At 42.7% G+C, this 19,644-nt stretch overlaps 1 protein-coding gene across 1 annotated transcript in view; it reads left to right on the top strand.

Annotated features, from left to right (window-relative positions):
- The window catches only part of FGL1 (fibrinogen like 1), a 33,740-nt gene extending 33,067 nt beyond the window's left edge, over positions 1–673 (top strand). Inside the window, exon 8 of the mRNA XM_055118543.1 lies at positions 336–673. Coding sequence (XP_054974518.1) covers positions 336–495 — 160 coding nt within the window. The 3' untranslated portion in view covers positions 496–673. The remainder of the gene's footprint in view (positions 1–335) is intronic.
- Positions 674–19,644: the final 18,971 nt, after the last annotated feature.

The raw sequence follows: 19,644 nt of genomic DNA on the forward strand, positions 1-19,644 counted from the left end.
TCTTTCTCTCATCTCCTCTCTCTCCTCTCTCATCTCTCTCCTCTCTTTCTCTCATCTCATCTCTCTCCTCTCTCTCCTCTAATCTCTCTCTCCTCTCCTTTCTCTCTCCTCTCCTTTCTCTCTCCCCTCTCCTTCTCTCTCTCTCTCTCTCTCTCTCTCATCCAAGCTCACTATTTCAAAACCCAGTTCGTTTTAGTAATATTTTGGGTTTTGGAAGCTTGCATCTTTCATTGTCTGAAGAATGACAGAATACACGGTTAAAATGTCTTTCCTCACTTTCTAGGAGCATCAAGGGTTATTTTCTTGTCTAAGAGTTCTTCTTTTCCTCCCACTAGGTGTCACTCTGCGAACCTGAACGGGTTGTACTACCAAGGTCCTTACACAGCCAAAACAGACAATGGCGTCGTCTGGCACACCTGGCTGGGGTGGTGGTATTCTCTAAAATATGTGGTTATGAAAATTAGGCCAAATGATTTTATTCCAAATATAATTTAATGGACCCTGTTGGGGTTTCATTTCCGCAGTTTATCCTGACTTAAAATGATTTGAACATAAAAATGTATGATGACAACAATTGTATGGAATGTAAACTGCTTTTTATTCCTGCTTTGGTCACTTGATGTGCTTCCAGTACAGAAAATCTTGGTTATTTTCAGAATAAATGTAAACTATAGTAATAATTAATGAATTCTTTGCTATAAGAGCTTATGTTGAGTAAAAAAAAAGCACAGACCACATACCTTAGGATAGAATAGAACCACAATGCAGAATATATTCAGTATGAATTATGTGTATGAAAGAAAAAGCTCAACAAAAATTAGCAAATAATGGATTGTCAAATTACTGTATAGACCAGAATTTCTCAACTGGGCCCCAAGATATTCTAAAAGGGCCACAGGTGAAAAATGGCAATAATGAGAGAGCGTGCATGAGATGAGGGATCACAAGAAGGAAAGAAGGCTGGAAGGGTCCGTGGTTGGAAAAAGGCTGAGAAATACTGGTTTGCACAATAATAATGTGTGTTGGAATTTGAACTTACCTTTCTGACTACAGAATTGAAACTCTTAAACACAGCCCAAAATCCCAGTCACTGTAAGACATTCATATTTTTAGGATGTATATGGAGGCTATGCACTTCATTTAGAAACTTCGAGAGTTACATTTATTCTTAAGGTATTATTATCCCCATTTAACAATGCTGAGAATTTGTGGATCTGAAATTGTGTGAGTGCTCAAAGTTTCAAAGCTTGTAAATAGGGGAACAAGGACCAAATCCAAGTCTTCTGATTTTTTAAAAATTTATATATTTTTAATTAGTGAATCACCATGAGGGTACAATTACAGATTTATACACTTTTGTGCTCATGTTTCCCTCATACAAAGTTCGAGAACCCATCCCTTTACCAGTGCCCATTCTCCACCACCAGTAAACCCAATATCCCTCCCACCCTCCCCAATCCCATCTCCCCCCACCCCACCCTGCCACTGTGGCAGGGCATTCCCTTCTGTTCTCTCTCTCTAATTAGCTGTTGTGGTTTGCAATAAAGGTGTTGAGTGGCCACTGTGTTCAGTCTCTAGCCCACATTCAGCCCACAACACCCTTCCCCCCGCATGGCCTCCGACCACATTATAGTTGGTGATCCCTTCTCTGAGTTGCCCTCTCCCCAGAATGTGAGGCCAGCCTCCAAACTATGGAGTCAACCTCCTGGTACTTGTTTCTACAATTCTTGGGTGTTAGTCTCCCACTCTGTTATTCTATATTCCACAGATGGATGCAATCCAAGTCTGCCGATTCTAAATCCAACATGTTTGGTCACATGTTACAGCTTCTTCTGGAAAGAACTTGGCTAGGTCAGGAGAAAGATAGTAAGAGTTCAAGTAAAGGCAAAAAATTTCCCCATATCTTTGCATATTAACTAAGCATCAGGCATTTAATGATGCTTAACTCTTTTTTTTTTCCAATTGAATCACCATGAGCTACAGTTATAAAACTTTCACGTTTGGGTTTCAGTCATACAATGATCAAACACCTGTTCATATGGTTCATGTCAGAAAAGAGTAAGGCTCACTCTTTTCTTCTCTTAAAGATACACACTAACCACCTAATCTCTCTCTTTTTCTCTCTCTATTTCTGTCTTTGTCTCTGTTGCTCTCTCTCTCTGTTTCTGTCTCTCTCTCTCTCTCTCTCTCACACACACGCACACATACACACAAACACGCACATGGAAAATGAGTAAATGCTGATGATCTGAAAGAAAAAAGATGTGCGTTGGGAGGTATGCAGATGACCTGACTTGAACGATAGAAAGGGATTTAGCTTCCTGGAAGAACTAACTCACCCAGTTGAGATGTTTAACTATGTGGGGAGATTATTTATTGCAGCCAGAGGGACACTGTGTCCCAAGCAGAGCAGGAAAGTGCATAGCATTAAAAAAGAAAAGAGAAGAGAAGTTGAGAGGGCAGGAGAGAGAACTCAGTAGTCCAAGTGCTTGCTCTGCATTCAGGAAGTTCTGTTCCCATATCGCACGGTTCCCTGAGCATAGCCAGGAGTCAATCGCCTACCAAACACTGCCACATGCAGCCCCTAAACCTAAGCAAATGAAAGTTAGAGAGGTAACAAGCATTGCTCCAGTGATTCTTAAAGCCAAGATCCTTAGGTCAACGATCTGCCATTTAATAGCCGTATGACCTGGAGCAGATTGGGTAACCCCTGGAAATTTAACTATGTCATTTGTCAGAGGAAGAGTTCAAGGTATAAGATTACAGGCATTGCCTACTTTGTGAAAGTCTGTGTCATGCCATTCGACTTTCATAAAAGACCTATATTAGTACCTATTTTTTTTAGCCAAAAGAAATTCAAAGGAGATGCTTATGATTATGACAAAAGTTAAAGAGCAAAAATAATGCTGAGCAGCTGTTTGATGACCCTGGATTCCATCATAGAGTTTCTGCTTTCATGAGTGGGTGTGTCCGGTTTATGTGTTATTTGTATATGATTTTATATGTTCATTTGTGAATCTGAAAATTATCAAAAATCTTTTCCATATAAATCAACAATAATGATTTTTCTTTTTTTTTTTTATACTTGATGCCATTTCAACTTAAAATAAGATCCTGGCGTCAGAGAGATAGTACTGGGGTTAAGGCACAGGCGTTGCAAGCACCTGAGTAGGGTTTCAAACCTGGCACTACACTGCCAGACAGATCCCTGAGCACAGAACCAGGAATAATCCCTGAGAACTGCTGGCTGTGGCCCCCAAACCAAAACATTAAAAAATTAAACAGCACTGATCCATAGTGAAGTAGGCAGATAGAGAGGGGTGGCTCACTATGAGTGCCAAGAAAGTAATAAAACCAAGATGTGATGAAAATAAATTACTTTGTCACTAGCTCTAAAGTAGTCAAGAGCACGATGGTCAGACACATTTTGTGGACAAAGAAATAAAGACTCTTCAGACTTTTAACTGAGGGGTGCGGGCCACCAACAGGTCAACCTGTACCTGCGGCGCAAGTGTAACAGCAGCCTGATGGTGACTTCAGGCTTCCTGATACCCCAAAATTGCCTCTGTCCCTCTGGCAAGACCCCAACAACTTGGGACCAAGTTTCCTGAGAAATTGAAGGGCTAAAATTTAGGTATTGGGAGCCATGCCCACAAACCACCTCCAGCTCAGCTGTACAAACTCTAAAGCCTTGCTTTAGAGACCCATAAATAAATCTCAAAAGAGATCAAAAGCCACAGTTCATCTCAGGCCTGCATAAGGCTGAATAGACCAGGGTAAATCGGAGCAGGGGGCAGGGGTCAGATCAGCCTGGTACCCCTCCTTCCCAAGCAGAACCCCTGACAGCTGCTTGCTCCCACAAACCAGACTTTCTGCCATGTCCATTGGCCAGACTCCACCATCTCAGGACAAACCTAACTGAGATATTAACTTGTTGAAAATTCTGATTTTAGGGTTTTGTGACCTAAATCTCCAGGCTTTTTCAGAGTTAGGATGGGCTACCTCTCCCCACTTCCTCTACTCCTAGGAGCACAGGCAGTCTCCCACACCAACCAACTCCAGCACCACCATGTAAGCAATTCTGCTGGCCTTGCTGCAGAAACACATAAATAAATCTCAAAAGAGATTTTGAAAAAAGGACTCAACTGGTACCAATGTCAGCCAAGAGAAAGTCAGATCCTTCCTGAGGAAAGACCCAGCAGAAACAAAGTCTGAGATAATACAACAGACAGAGAGATGAGGGGTTGGGCACTGTTGAAAGCATATAGAAGAAAAACATTGCCTGGAACCTAAACAGCCCAAAGGCATTGGAGACACAGGAGTCAACTCCAGAGCCTGGTCTAGAAAACCACTGAAATAAAATTCCAGACCCAGAGCCTGGTTGGAAGGCCTGGGAGGAGACTGTCACTGCTGGAACAAGTGTGTGCCTTATAAGAACATTCAAAGACTGACTCGTCTGAGCTTGGCAACCAGCCTAGCAATGGATTTTATGGGGACAATTTGGGAAAGCTATCTGAACTAACTTGGTAGAGGAAGAGATGCAGACATTTGCTTCATCTCCTCTTAATCTGTGGACTTTTTTTTTTTTTGCTTTAGGGTATGTTTCTTCATTCTGGGGAAATGGCCTGCATGTCTCTCCATGGGATAGGCGCTTTGCTTTTTCTACGCTGGAGAAGCTTGTGTTCTCTTTGGAGCATCTCTGTAACTGTCTCTCTTTCACTCTCTGTCTCTGTCTGTCTGTCACACACACTCTCTCCCTCCCTCTCTCTCTCTTTCTCTCTCTCTCTCTCTCTCTCTCTCTCTCTCTCTCTCTCTCTCTCTATCTCCTTTTTTTCCCCAAATAAATGTGTTTTACTTCACAATTTGTCTCTTGAACTTTTTTTCTATGAGTAAAAGTGGCATTCCTGGTGAACCTGAGTAGAATTTCAGACCAATTTTCCATTCCTGCGAAGAACAGTTCCTTGATCCAGCCTGTTTCCCCAATTCCTTGAGAAATCAGGTGGTGGGATCATCTCCCATCCTGGGCAGAACAAGTGAGACTAAGGTGCAGTTTGCTGATTTGCTGACTGCCTCATGGACCTGGTGAGACAGGAGGTCTGTACTGTGTGGGTGTTCATCACAAACTTCCATAACTCTTGGATTTCTCCAGGCCTTTCCCCAGGAACCCAGGTGGGGAGAGAGGGAGACTATTGATTCCCTCTCAAGGCTACTGCCTCTCTCCTCCCCAATTCACAGAAGTCACCTGCAACAGTAGGAACCCACTATTTTCAGATATTGGGGAGAACCTGTCTCACGAGATAAGGTTGAGGATTACACAAGTAAATTGTTTAGAATAATCCTCGCACAAAGTAAGCCTTGCACAAAGTAAGCAGTCAGCAAGAACTAGCTGTGGTTTGAATTGAGTTGGTATTAAGTGAAAATGAGTACAAGTCTTTGAAATAAGGAGTTATATAAAGATGTTAAGCTTAGCTATACTTTATCCTCTATCTATTATTTTTCAAGGTGGTGCTTCTCAACTTTAATGCCACATAACCCACGAGGAGAACTTGTTAATTGTTCATTCCTACTCTGGGATGGTCTAGGATTCTGGTTTTCTAAACAAATTTCCAGATGATACCTATGTTGCTGGTCTACAAATCACAGAAAAATTAGGATGTAGGAATAATAGTTCTATGGAATATTAATAATTGAGTCAGGGAGAAAAGGGCTGTTTTTGAGGGGAGGGACTGGGGTCACATCTGGCAGTGCTCAGAGGCTATTCCTAGTTCTGTGCTCAGAAGTGAGAACTGGCACTGGTCGAAGGATCACATGTGGTGTTGGGGATTTGAACCAAGATTCACTTTTTGCCAGGCAAGCACCTAAACACCTATCCCATCTCTCTCTCTAGTTTGTAAAGGGGCTTCTTGATCAAATGAATTCAGGAGATAATACATTAAAGAAAATGTAATAAATCTCTTATTTTAAAAAATTGTCAACATAGGAGTCAGAGCAATAGTAAAATGTTTAGGCATTTGCCTTGCACATGGCCAACCAGGGTTAGATCCCATATGGTCCCCTGAGGACCACCAGTAGTAATTCCTGAGTGCAGAGCCAGGAATAACCCCTGAGCATTGCTGGGGTGTGACCCCAAAAACACATAAATAAAATGTCAATATACAGGGTCCAAGAAATAGCTCAGTGAACTAAGTACATGCTTTGCGTGTCTGCAGGATCCTAGTTCAATCCTTGGTACCACATAATACTCCAAGCATCACTACAGGTGACCTCAAGCACTGAGCCAGGAATAGATCCTGAGCACTACAAGTGTGGTTGGCCCCCCAAAAGAAACACACGAGATGTTAATATGCATTCTCAAGTTCTAAGATATATATATATATATGATATATATAGGCACTTTTTTTTTACATCTAGTTGGCAGTTTATTCACTATCATGGTGTAAATCACCATTTATGGGAGCCCAGACAAATAGGCTTTATCTACCTTACATAACCAGAGGGCTGGAGCAATAGCACAGCAGGTAAGGCACTTGCCTTGCATGAGGCCAACCCGGGTTCAATTCCTCCACCCCTCTCAGAGAGAGAGACCGGCAAGCTACCAAGAGTATCCTGCCTACACGGCGGAGGCTGGCAAGCTACCTGTGGAGTACTTGATATGCCGAAAACAGTAACAGCAAGTCTCACAATGGAGACATTACTGATGCCCGCTCGAGCAAATCTATGAACAATGGGATGTCAGTGCGACAGAGCGACTTAACCAGAACTCTGGATATAGCAGACTGCTGACCAATTGCTCCATAATGTTTACTATGAGGAGGAGAGTACTAATGGTGATGAAAAAGATAATAAAAGACTTTGGGGCTGGGGGTGTTTCACGTGCTAGAGAACATGTCTTGCATGTTCAGAATCTGGGTTCAGTTCCTAGCAGGGACTGGTTCCCACCCCAGCTTGACCAGAGTTGACTCCTACGACACTGAGAAAATTGTAATGGTGAGTTAGTGTGCCCTGTGATCCTTAGCAACTGCTGTCATTAGGAGAAGAGAAGAGATGGTCAGGAACACTTTTCTCAGACAAAACAGCATCTAAAATGAATTATAAGTCTGGATAAACTTCTTTAAGAGTTCAGCAGTCTTGGGGCTGATGCCATAGTACAGTGGGTAGGTTTCTTGCCTTGCATGCCGTCAACCTGGGTTTGGTCCCCCATAACCCTGAGCACAGAGCCAAGAGTAAATCCCGAGCATTGTCAGGTGTGGTCAAACCCCTTTTCCCAAATAAAAACCAACAAGAACAAGAGTTCAGCCGTCTTGTGTCAGAGAGGTAGTACAAAGGTTAACACACTTGTATACCTGACCCCAGTTTGACCCCCAGTATCACCCCATAGTGATTTCTGAGCATAAGGAGTGAGTCTTGAGCTCTGCTGGGCGTGACCCAAATCACCTCTTCAAAAAAGGACCTGAAGAGTTTAGTTCTTAATATTACTAAAATTTAAAATACTCAAAAATTCTAAGTTGAAACCCAGTTTAGAGATGATTTGGTCCAATGGTTTCTAAATTACTCCCAGGGGAACTTTGGATTCTGACAAACTGTCTCAGGGTCACTGCAGGGAAGGGACACTTGTCCCCTTTTATCCTGGCCACACATCTCAGGTGTGATCTATTTTCAGTATTTGCGATTTGTTTGGGGTCAGGGGAAGAAAGCTTTTTTATTTCTAAAAGAGGGCTGGGATCTTTCACTCTATAAGTAAAGCAACTTGCTGCACTTGTCGGATAACAAGCATTTCTGGGGAGGGATTAGCGCTGCTCCCTGACTCAAGCGCCAAGAAGCCCCGCCTGCGCGCTCCATGGAGAATGCTGCCTCCCAAAGCCAACACTCCCAGTAAAATGCTGCTCTGCAGTGGGCAAGCCCCAGACAAGCACCAACCTCTCAAAGAATATAAAAAGAGGAATTACATATTCAGTCAGAATGAGCCAAGTTTGTCTGGGGGAGAAAATGACACAGAGTATTGTCTCCTTAACTGCCGGAGTGTTGGCACCGGTTGCAGATTCTGGGCCTTTCTAATTATAGATGAGCTGGGTAACATTGCCTCCACCTGCACTTATAACAATAATAATATTTAGCACTTGACGTTATCAAAGACCTTTCCAGCTTGAGCTAATTAAATCAAACAATTCCTACCATCTGGGACAGATAGTATTATTATCCAGGTTTTATAGACACAGGAAACTTCAAAAGACATTTCTCCAAGGTCACAGAGCCATTGGGATGGAGCAAGCAGGGCGTCTTAGAAGTGTTAGAATTTTGAATATGTTAGATGAGACCATGTAAATTTAGGGGTACCTGGGGTTTTCTTTCAGGGTGTCAACAGATACCTCTTTGTCAGTAGTAGCTCACTCTGGTTTCTGCTGAGACTGCTCTCCCAGAAAGAATGATTATACCCTTCGTATCTTCAAGGACGTCATAACTCTGGAAAACCTGGTAGATTTGCAGCTTCCAAAGGTGGCTCCCATATGCCTGCTACTTCTCCTCTCCCCTGTTCTTACAACCACAGTTTCTCTTTTCAGTTGAGGAATACTAGAACACAGAGCTCTTGAGATGAAAAATGAAGCCTTAGAAATGCCAGCAGTTATAAAAGGCTTTTCTGTCCTTTTCTTGTGACAGCTAACAAATTGAGATTCTTAGGATTCGCATACTCCACAAAGAAGGTCCTGTGGAGATGAGTAGCTTTTTAATACTGGTTTTGAAAAAGGATTAGAGAGAGCCCATGTTCCCCTGCATGTTCAATAAAAAGCACCACGCAGCATCCTGGTAAAAAATCCTTATTTTTCTTCCAACTGTACTATTCTGTGAATTTTGGTTTAAAAGTGTATTATATCCTCCTGGATTGTTTATGTGAAAGAGACAGGATGTGTGTGTGTGTGTGTGTGTGTGTGTGTGTGTGTGTGTGTGTGTGTGAGTAATTCTTTTATTTTTGGTTTTGGGGCCACACCTTTCGGTGCTCAGAACTTATTCCTGACTATACTCAGGCAATCACTCCTGGGACAGGGTATTTGGGATAGGCCAGCCTGGGGTTGGCCACATGCAAAGTAAGTACCTTAGTCCTTGTACTACCTCTCCATCTCTGCTAATTCCTTTCTTGAAAGTCAGAAGTATATAGGCTTCTCTAAGCAGTAATTTGCAAAATAAAGCAATTTTGAATTAAAATTTAATCCTACATTTTTCATGTAGATTAAGGGAACAGTAGTACAGTAGATAGGGTATTTGATCCCCGAAGCCCCATATGGTCCCCTGAGCACTTCCAGGAGTAATTCCTGAGTGCAGAGCCAGGAGTAATCCTTGAGCATCAGTGGGTGTTCCCCCAAACAAAAATAAAACAAAAACGAGTGAGGAGTAGCAATAGTAAAAGAATAGTTCTGAAAGGTCCAAAATGTGAAAGGAATTTGGTGAATCTGATGAATAGAAAAATAGCCCAATTTTTCTAAATTGGGCTCCTTTGAAACCCAGGTTCAAAGAACATCTACAAATTGTATATGAGCCAGTTTTGTCCTGTGATGGGCCATGCAGAAGAGCAAGGGGTTTGGATGGACAACGTGCTTTACTCTCAAGGCCATCTTTAACACCCAGGTTATAAGGCTAGGTCACTTAATTTTCTAGAGGTTCTGTCAGTAAGTCTGACTTGCCTCAAAGATTAAAGATCCTTGGAGTGCTGAGGTCATGTGGCTGGCTATCCAGTGGTTTGATCTATTAGCTCTCGGTCAGCCTCTAGGATGCATCTCAACATGGTAGAAGTTGATGGGCAGAGTTGAGATCTACACTCCAGGCACCTGGCCTCAGGTATGCCACCTCCCGTCTCTCAGCACCTGCCCCCAGCCCAGGGGGCCCAGACAGCTGGCGAGCTCGCCACACTCATTCCTTCGGTCAGTGAGCCTAGACTGGACTCTGCCAAACAGCCCGGACACCAGCTGTTCCTCTTTTTTCTTTTTCTTTTTAGTAGTTAACAAAAGACTAATCCCTGGTGGGCACTGATCACTTTGTTTTGTTCATTGAAAAAAAAAATCATCAGGGCTCAAGAGATAGTAATGGATTTGCCTTTGACACCATTCTCCTTTTACTTTCTCTACCATCACCCAAAACTTCCTGAAAGAGTCTATTTAAAGACTAAAACTTTTCCATGCTGGATTCAAGCCCAGAGGGGAAAAAAAAATTTTTTTTTTTTTGGTAAAGTACGGGACAGTCTATTTAGCCATCAGTGACTCGTTCTTTTCTATAATTATAAATTAAACCTACCAAAACACAGTGTTTCATTTAAAAATGTGGAAAGTCTCCAACAAAGAATACTGTCTGGGGACAGAGAGTGCTTTAAACATGGAAATTTAAGCACACGCACACTTAATGCTATATAACTTACCTAAAAAATATTTCATTCAAGTTTCCTAAGGTCACAGCAAGAAAACATACAGGTTTCTTTTGTGTTAGGAGGGAATCTGGGTGACATGGTTGTTTGAGAAATGCCCCAGCATTGGCGGAGTCTGAAGACACTCTTGTTAGCTTTGGGGGGGCACTTATTTATGAGCTTGGCAAGAAAAGAGACTCCAGGGCCTGGGGCCCCTCACAAGGTGGCTGGGCTCTGTCTGCCGAATAAAACAGTGAGGGCACTGTTGGCAGAAGCAGCCCTACTTTCTCGTGTGGGTTCTGACACTGACAGCCCCTCTCAAATGCTCAGAGGCAGCGGTGTGTGTCAGCACAGCACCGTGTATTCAAAACATGATTTCCCTCAGCCTGTGACATTAGAGTGGCATAGGAAGCCGTTTGCAGACAGCTTTCTTTCGAGTCAATCCCCAGTGAATCCAGGCTTTTCCCTCTTCTGGCTTTAGTCTTCCTCCCCATTGTGCTGGCCCAGGGAACGGGGATTCCCTAGACAGTGGCCCCAAACCCTCATGCCTCACTGTGGTGTGTCTCCTCTGCCTCAGGATGCTGAGGGTCTGTCTTCAGAGGCCCCGTAGTTGGCACTTCAGACAGGATCAGTCACTTCAGAGAACGGCTATGTTCTCTCCTATCTTCTCAGGTGTGGTTCTTCCCTACTATCTCCCAAATTGCCGAAAAGGACAGATTAGAATGGCTTTCCTCCCTTCCTGGGTGTTGGAAAGGCCCTGAAGTAATCAAGCAACAGCTTTATTTATTTAGGCTCTACCTTGACTGACAGGGATTTCTGGAAATGAAGGAAGCTCTGACCTGATGAACCGTGTAAATCACATCAAAGGCAGCTAGCTAGCTACTCTTTCAGTCTTCTACAACAGTGTTTCTCAAACTTCTCTCCTCTCAGCCCCCTTCTGACCTTGCTTGCTTTCTGTGCTCCCCCAACTCCGTTTATGTGACTTCCACCTTGCTGCTCTTTATTGCTGTTCCATGTCACCCCCAATGCACATTGTCAGAAAAACTTATTTCCACATCGTTTCCATTAGTTATCATTTACAAGAATTGCTATCAAAGTGATCTTGGAAATGATTGTCCAGTTCGCAAAAGTATTCCAATGCATTCAGTGCCTGAGGTGGCAGTTTTTTTTCTTTTTTTAAAGAAATATTTTATTGAACCACCGTGAAAACAAAAAAAATACAAAGCTTTCAGGTTTAAGTCACAGTCAAATACTGATTAAACCACCATCCCTTCACCAGTGCACCCGTTCCACCACCAAGAACCCCAATAAACCCCCCTCCCACCCCACCCCCCATCTAAGTAGCTGATGATATTCCCATTATTCTCTCTATATATTGAGTACATTTCATATTTCCATACAGAACTCACTACTGTTGATTGGAAATTTTCCCCAACATCAGGCCTGCTGAATAAGCATCATCTAATAAATTCTCTTCCTTGGTAAAGGTGAAAACTTTGAGTCCGCGCGGCCGCAATAGCGGCCGCGAGGTTTTGGGTTTCTAATATTTTAGCTCAGTTCGCAGTCAAAATGGATGGCTGCAAGAATCTGCTCTGGTGCCAAAATGGGTTAGGAGACCTCAGGATCACAGTCAGTAGGCGGGAGGCTCTGCTTCTCGTGCCGCGGCTCTTGGTTCATCTCTGGGCGGAAGGCGTGCCGGGAACACCTCCCCTCCCAGGATCACCTACAGGCTACGTCACTAAAGAAAGTCCTACCTCCTGGTGTAGGGGTCTTAGAGGGTGGCTCTCACCGCGTGGCTGCTGCCGCTGCCGCCATTTTCGCTCAGAAAAATGGGGTGGAGAGGGAAAAACATCCCTCCCAGGGCTGCACGAGGTTGTAGTTCAGCTCGCAGTCAAAGTGCATGGCTGCAAGAATCTGCTCTGGTGCCAAAATGGGTTAGGAGACCTCGGGATCACAGTCAGTAGGCGGGAGGCTCTGCTTCTCGTGCCGCGGCTCTTGGTTCATCTCTGGGCGGAAGGCGCGCCGGGAACACCTCCCCTCCCAGGATCACCTACAGGCTACGTCACTAAAGAAAGTCCTACCTCCTGGTGTAGGGGTCTTAGAGGGTGGCTCTCACCGCGTGGCTGCTGCCGCTGCCGCCATTTTCGCTCAGAAAAATGGGGTGGAGAGGGAAAAACATCCCTCCCAGGGCTGCACGAGGTTGTAGTTCAGCTCGCAGTCAAAGTGCATGGCTGCAAGAATCTGCTCTGGTGCCAAAATGGGTTAGGAGACCTCGGGATCACAGTCAGTAGGCGGGAGGCTCTGCTTCTCGTGCCGCGGCTCTTGGTTCATCTCTGGGCGGAAGGCGCGCCGGGAACACCTCCCCTCCCAGGATCACCTACAGGCTACGTCACTAAAGAAAGTCCTACCTCCTGGTGTAGGGGTCTTAGAGGGTGGCTCTCACCGCGTGGCTGCTGCCGCTGCCGCCATTTTCGCTCAGAAAAATGGGGTGGAGAGGGAAAAACATCCCTCCCAGGGCTGCACGAGGTTGTAGTTCAGCTCGCAGTCAAAGTGCATGGCTGCAAGAATCTGCTCTGGTGCCAAAATGGGTTAGGAGACTTCAGGATCACAGTCAGTAGGCGGGAGGCTCTGCTTCTCGTGCCGCGGCTCTTGGTTCATCCTGAGGTGGCAGTTTTTTCATGTTCTCCATTGCACTAAGTCTAAGATCGAATAAGAAAGGGTATGGTGGCGCCAGGAACATAGTATAGAGGTTAAGGCATTTGCCCAGTAAAAGCTGTTCCTATGTTCAATCTACAGCACTACATATGATCCCCTGAATGCCTCCAGGAGAGATCCCTGAGCACCGAGTGAGGAATAAGTCCTGAGCTCAGCAGAGTGTGGACCAACACTCTCCCCTACCCCAAGGAAAAAGAAAAGGTATGAAGTACATATAAAATCTCACAGGGAACCATAATCTTCTAGGCCCTAGATTAGTTTGAGGTCAGATTAATTGCCATCTCCCAAAAGTTCTGCTTGTTCTCTAAAATCAGTTTTCTTCATTCAAATAGTTGAATGACACGTAAATGCCACAGCAGCAGAATCTCGCTGACAGTTTCCAGCATCAGATTTCTTGAGGACAGGTTCATACATGGCTTCAGTCTTCTAAAGCTGATGACTCTGCCATGGTCACTGCTGACTATGCACAATAATCCAGCCACACACTTGCATAATATTTCCAGTGATGTTTGTACAGTGGGAGGCATAGCACTCGACTTCTATTTGATAAAGCTACTGGGTGTCAACCAATAATCTCTTTATCTGATGTTTATTATGCTTCAGTTGTACAGCCTTAAGCTAGAGGGTTAGGTCTAATCAGACATCTAGCACAGGAGATGAGTTTATTAATCTCTGTTGGGCTTGTATCAAAATCTTTGTGTGACATTATGGTATAGTTATCTTTGCTAACTACAGTTCCTTCTAAAGTGCTATAAAGGCATCCATTCAACATTTATTAATCAATATGTTTTGAGGGATGGGTAGGTTCCTGATTGTTACAATAAAATGAAGATAAATTCACCTATGCAGAGCTCATAGTCAAATTTGCGAGAATGTAATGCAATAAATTTAAATCAAGACACAATAAAACAATTAGTATGAGGCCAGAGAGATAGTACAGGAGTGAAGGCATTTTCCCTGAAAGTGGCCCACTAGGCTTTGATCCCCAGCACTGCTTGGTCTCCTGAGTACTGCTGGGAGCAAATCCCAAGCACAGGACTAGAAATGACTCTTGAGCATTACCAGGTGTTGCCCTCAGATAAGAAAAACAAGCATCCTTCATCTTTGTTTTACAGTCACAGTCTGTATTGTGTGCTCTGGAATTTTTAAAGAATGAGATACTAAGCATATATATAGCATATGTATGCATATATATACAAATATGTATTCATATATAGCATATATATGCATATATATTGAGACTGTCAGATGAACAGAATTGATGTAATTTTTTGTTTGTTTGTTTTTTGTTTCTGGGTCACACCCGGCGATGCACATGGGTTACTCCTGGCTCTTCACTCAGGAATTACCCCTGGCGGTGCTCAGGGGACCATATGGGATGCTGGGATTAGAACCCAGGTCGGCCGCGTGCAAGGCAAACGCCCTACCCGCTGTGCTATCGCTCCAGTCCCCCAGAATTGATGTAATTTTAATCAGAAAGATGACATAGTCTCCTTCTCAACAGATCTGTGAATCCCCTCGTGCTCCCCTTTCCCGTCCAGCCCGGCGGCCCCCAATGCCGCCCCCGGGGACAGCCCTGGGGGTACCTGCCTCTATTTCTGCTGCCAGAGCCTGCCCAACTACCCGCCACTCTTCACAACAGGTCTGTGGACTCTGGTATTAGCATCCAGACTGACTAGGGGTGTGCCCTCCACTGTAGGGGGCGTGGCTTTCCTCAAAGTGGGCATGGCTTTCTGTGTGGCCTGCAGCTGCAGTTACACGTCCCATTCCCAGCACTCTCGACTCACATCCCAACCTTTATTACCTAATTCTGTGGAAAACGTCCTGGACGCCTCAAACACAATACGACAATAATCCACTGGCCTACTCCAATTCCACTAAAAGACCAGTGTACACAAGCAGCTGTACAAAGCCTAATATAAAAGAACACCTCCTCCAATGCTTCACTAGATGCCTATCATAAGTCACAGAATAATATCTGAGAGGAAGGACGTATCTAGTAGGGGAGAACTTTGACCACTATCGATCGAGCTTATTCAGAATCCTTTCTTGCAATAAAAGGGAACAGTGCTAGTGAACTTGAAGGTTTTACCTCTATACAACCACAAAAGCATAAAGAAACAGCGCAAATCTCCACTACGAGGAGAGGATGAAGAAAAGAGTCCCGAATCCTCAACAGGGGTTACCCACAAATATGATCTCTCTGACAAAGAATTTCAAGATGAAATGCTGAGGATGTTCAAGGAACTCAAAGAATCAATGGAGCAGACATCCAGAAAATTAAAGGAAGAAATGAAAGAAATGATGGAATGGATAGCCAAGAAAATACAGGAAGAAATGAGAGCAGAAATAAGAAAGCTACAAAAAGAAATGTCACAAATAAAGGATTCGGTAGATGAAATTAAAAACTCAGTGGTTGCTCTCAACAGTAGAATGTCTACAGCTGAAGACAAAATCAGTGAACTTGAAGATGAGCAGCAGAAATTGTACAGGCAACAACAAACAATGGGAAAAGATCTCTAAATAGCTCTAAGGCGAGTCAGCGACCTAGGATGACTCCAAGAGGAACAACATTAGAATCATCAGAGTACCGGAGGACAGGGAGGCAACCCCAATGAAAAAGCCACAGTTAAAGAAATCATCGCTGAAAAGTTTCCAGAGTTAGAGAATGCAGGCATCCAAATCCAAGTAGCCAGAAGGGTGCCAGCTAAAAGAAACCCTAATAAAAACACTCCAAGGCCTATCATAGTCAGAATTATGGATGCCATGAATAGAGACACGATATTGCAAGCAGCAATGTCAAAGAAGGAAATCGCATACAAAGGAGCACCTCTTAGATTTATAGTAGACCTATCAGAGGAAACCCTCCAAGTTCAAAGACAATGGTGGGATATAGTGAAAAAACTCAATGAAATGAACACCTCACCAAGAATACTTAATCCAGCTAAACTCTCACTCAAACTTGATGAAATGATACACCATTTTATAGATAAATAACAACTCAGGAACTTCATAGACTCAAAAACCAAACTTAAAAGAAGGACTAAAAGGGTTCCTGTAAGAAAAGAAGGGAAACACCCATAAGCACAACAAACTCTTACAGAAAGATGGCACAAAACCCCATGACAATAATCTCTCTCAATGTCAATGGTCTAAATGCACCAATCAAGAGACACAGAATGGCAAAATGGATCCAGAAACTGAAAACAACATTCTGCTGCCTACAAGAAACACATCTGAACAATCACAGACTCAAAGTTAAAGAATGGAAAACAATCTTGCAAGCAAACAACTCCCTCAAAGAAGCTGGGTTGGCCATACTAGTATCCAATAACATAGATTTCAGGTTGAAAAAGATTAGAAGGGACAGTGAAGGCCATTTTCTATTTATCAAGGGTTATGTACAACAGGAAGAAATCACGCTCTTAAATGTATATGCACTTAATGAGGGACCAGCTAAATACTTAAAACAACTGCTAACAGATTTTAACAAGGACATTGCTAGCAATACAATAGTAGTCAGACTTCAACACTGCCTTCTCACCTCTGGATAGATGTGAGATAGATGTTTAACAAAAACAAAAATCAGCAAGAAAACACTGGCTCTTAAGGAAGAAATAGAAGAGAGAGGGCTAACAGACCTAAAAAGGATTTTACATCCCAAAAAGAAAGAATACACATTCTTTTTCAGTTCACATGGAACATTTTCTAAAATAGACCACGTGCTGGGTCACAAAACATACCTCAATAGAATCAAGAAGAAAGAAATTGTATCAACAATCTTTTCAGTCCATGATGCACTGAAGATAGAAGTTAATCACACACAGACACGGAGAACCAAATCAAACACCTGGAAATTAAACAACTCAATGTTGAACAATGAGTGGGTCAGGAAGAAAGTCAAGGAAGAAATCAAAAGATACCTGGAAACAAATGAGAATGAGGACATGAGCTACCAAGACCTATGGGACACAACTAAAGCCGTGTTAAGAGGAAAATGTATAGCTTTGCAAGCATTCCTCAGGAAGGAAGAAAGGGCTACATAGGTAACTTGATTTCACAGCTCAAGACCTTAGAAAAAGATCCACAAAAGGAACCCAAACCCGACCGAAGGAAAGAAATAATAAAACTTAGAGCAGAAATTAATGACATGGAAACCCAAAAAACAATCTGAAAGGTCAATGAAACCAAGAGCTGGTTCATTGAGAAAATAAACAAGATTGATAAACCACTAGCAAGACTCACAAAGAAACAGAGAGAACCCTAGTAAACCGAATCAGAAATGAAAAAGGGGACATCACAACAGAAACTAATGAAATTCAAAAGATCATCAGAGACTACTTTGAGAGTCTGTATGCCACGAAACAAGAGAACCTAGAAGAAATGGGTAAATTCCTGGATTCCTATCGTTTCCCAAGACTGAACCAAAAAGACTTGGAACATCTGAATAGACCCATCAATATCAAGGAAATTGAAACTGTAATCAAAATTCTTCCCAAAAACAAAAGCCCAGGCCCAGATGGATTCACTAGTGAATTCTTCCAAGCATTTAAAGAGGACCTGTTGCCGGTTCTCCTCAAGCTTTTCCAGGAAACTGAAGAAACAGGAACTCTCCCAAACAGAGGCATGTATCTCCCTAATACCAAAAGCAAACAAAGACACCACTAACAAGGAAAACTACAGGCAAATATTCCTGATGAACATGGATGCAAAGATCCTCAACAAAATATTAGCAAATAGAATCCAACAACTCATCAAAAAGATCATACACCACGACCAAGTGGGATTCATCCCAGGGATGCAAGGATGGTTTAACATTCAGAAATCAATCAACATAATCCATCATATCAACAAAAGTAAAGATAAAAACCATATGATCATTTCAATAGATGCAGAGAAAGCATTTGACAAGATCCAACACCCATTTATGATGAAAACTCTTACCAAAATGGGTTTAGAAAGAACTTTCCTCAAGATAGTCAAAGTCATCTACCACAAACCTATGGCAAGCATTATCCTCAATGGAGAAAACTAAAGGCCTTCCGTCTAAGATCAGGAACAAGACAAGGATGCCCACTCTCACCACTTCTGTTCAATATAGTACTTGGAAGTACTTGCAATAGCAGTTAGGCAAACAAACAAACAAACAAAAACATTAAGGGCATCCAGATAAGAAAGGAATAAATCAAGCTCTCACTATTTGAAATGATATGATACTATACCTAGAGAATCCTAAAATCTTTACCAAGAAATTCTCAGAAATAATAGACTTTTACAGTAAAGTCGCAGCTATAAAATCAATACTTAAAAATCCATGGCCTTCCTATATGCAAATAATGAGACAGAGGAAAGTGAAATGAAAAAAAAAAAACAATTCCATTCACAATCGTGCCCCAGAAAGTCAAGTACCTCAGAATCAGCCTAAGGAGGTAAAGGATCTCTACAAAGAAAACTACAAAACTCTACTCCACGAAATAAAAGAGGACACGAGGAAATGGAATCATATCCCTTGCTCATGGATAGGAAGAATGTACATTGTCAAAATGGCAATACTCCCCAAAGCACTATACAGATTCAATGCGATCCCTATAAGGATACCCATGACATTCTTCAAAGAAATGGATTAAACACTCCTGAAATTCATATGGAACAATAAATGCCCACCAATAGCTAAAGCAATTCTTGAGAAAAAGGTGATGGGAGGCATCATCCTCCCCAACCTCAAACTCTACTACACAGTGGTAACAATTAAAACAGCATGGCACTGGAACAAAGGTAGAGCCGCAGACCAATGGAACAGGGTGGAATAACCCTACACACAACCCCAAATGTATGAACATCTAATCTTTGGTCAGAGAGCAAGAAATGTGAAGTGGAGCAAGGAAAACCTCTTTAACAAATGGTGTTGTCATAACTGGACAACCACATGTAAAAAAATGGGTTTAGACCTCGACCTAACACCATGCACAAAAATCAGATCAAAATGGATTAAAGACCTCAACATCAGACCAGAATCCGTAAGGTACATTGAAGACAACGTCGGCAAAACTCTCCACGACATTGAAGCTAACGGTATCTTCAAAGATGACATGCCACTGACCAACCAAGTGGAAACAGAGATAAACAAATGGGACTATATTAAACTAAGGAGCTTCTGCACCATAAAAGATACAGTGACTAAAATACAAAGACAATCTACGGAATGGGAAAAAGTATTCACCCAATATCCATCTGATAAGGGGTTGATATCAAGGATATACAAGGCACTGGTTGGAATCAGCAAGAAGAAAATATCCAACCCCATCAAAAAATGGGGCTATAAAATGAACAGAAACTTTCTCAAGGAAGAAATATGAATGGCAAAAAGGCACATGAAAAAATGCTCTTCATCACTAATCATCAGAGAGATGCAGATCAAAACAATTATGAGATACCACCTCACACCACAGACCGGTACACATCCAAAAGAACAAAAGCAACCGGTGTTGGCATGGATGTGGGGAGAAAGGAACCCTTTTACACTGCTTGTGGGAATGCCGACT

This window comes from Sorex araneus, chromosome 1 (genome assembly GCF_027595985.1).
Source record: "Sorex araneus isolate mSorAra2 chromosome 1, mSorAra2.pri, whole genome shotgun sequence".
NCBI lineage: Eukaryota > Metazoa > Chordata > Mammalia > Eulipotyphla > Soricidae > Sorex > Sorex araneus.